This window comes from Oryzias melastigma, linkage group LG16, assembly GCF_002922805.2.
Source record: "Oryzias melastigma strain HK-1 linkage group LG16, ASM292280v2, whole genome shotgun sequence".
Classification (NCBI taxonomy): domain Eukaryota; kingdom Metazoa; phylum Chordata; class Actinopteri; order Beloniformes; family Adrianichthyidae; genus Oryzias; species Oryzias melastigma.
The window spans coordinates 10,242,557-10,243,871 of NC_050527.1; the positions used below are offsets into that span (position 1 = coordinate 10,242,557).

Sequence of the window (1,315 nt, forward strand, 5' to 3'; positions counted from 1 at the left end):
ATGGTTACACGTCTTTGTAAAATTCAATGTTTCCACACATTTAACTGTAATAATTGATTGGTCCTTTTTTGTGATCACACGTGTTTTGTTCGTTTTGATGGCACAGGGTCGTTTTCTACATTTAGTAAAAATAAATCTACCATGTCTCAATCTAAATGGTACTTTTCAATATTTATTATTATTGATTTATGTTATTTTTAGACATTTTTAATGGGATAGTTCGTTTCGACTAAAACTTGTGTGGTGTAAGCCATTTTTTTAAGCATTTCTTGAGGACCAAGCTTGTTATATGTCTTTAAATTCATCTTATAGTGCTAGAGTATATGTATTTTTTATGTGAGTTTTAGGCTTTAAAAATATTGGTACTGCAGCTTTTTTTAACTTGTGCAGCAAAGCATGAAAAATCACTGAAATTGTTTGACTTTTCTTTTTTTGTATGTCCACTCAGATACGAGGGGTTGCCTGTGTGGTGATGGAGCTGTGGTGTCGGGCTGATTTTAAAACTGCTCTCACATCTGCTAGTGATGTGAGATTACCTTGTATGTTTGCATGGAATAAAGACTGGATTAACAGACACTTGCTGCATGTGATGTCACTTTTTTGCAATTAATTTTTCAGTTATTTACACTGCATAAAATGTCTTGAACATTGTAGCTGTTTGTTAAACACTAACGAAAAAGACAATAATACATGCTACCATGTGGCATACAATTCAAATTTAGACATATTTATCTGGTATGAAAAAAAGGGCTTCAAGCCATTCTGAGTGAACTCAAATGATTCAACAGTCCCCTCTGCTGGTGAGGTTTCACCTTAACCACATCTAAGCTTTTTGTTAGGATCCGTTTTGCATTTATTTTAAAAAACAACACATTTATAAATTCAGCTCTGTACCACATAACAGCTCCACATTGAGTTCAGAGAGTTACCGCTGCTGGCTGGCAGAAATCAGATTAACACATTAATCCTATCAAGTGACCTGAACTCATCTGCAGCAACTCATGTAACCCTTTTGTACTCAAATGCACAGCTTTTCCAAAGCTGTTGCATCTTAATAATAACCAGCAGATAGTGGCTTTAAATCCACGTACATTTCTGTATTTAAACTACAACAATAGAATATTTGCAATGTAAAATAGACATTTAAATGTATGTTTTTATTTTTTGTAGAAATGCTGCCATTTTACAGTTTTCTGGAGCCCCTAAAGGGACATTCAAGTTAAAAAACAAATTACAAAAGAAAAACTGGTTCCTTGTGCGCACTAGATAGTACCTCATGCGCACAAGAAACAACTAATTTTAGTATCATTATTAC

General features: G+C 33.8%; 1 protein-coding gene across 1 annotated transcript in view; it reads left to right on the top strand.

The window, feature by feature from the left end:
* Positions 1-576, top strand: part of LOC112143561 (peptide YY-like) — a 2,361-nt gene extending 1,785 nt beyond the window's left edge. Inside the window, exon 4 of the mRNA XM_024267619.2 lies at positions 449-576. Within this exon, the coding sequence (XP_024123387.1) occupies positions 449-473 (25 nt within the window). The 3' untranslated portion in view covers positions 474-576. The remainder of the gene's footprint in view (positions 1-448) is intronic.
* Positions 577-1,315: the final 739 nt, after the last annotated feature.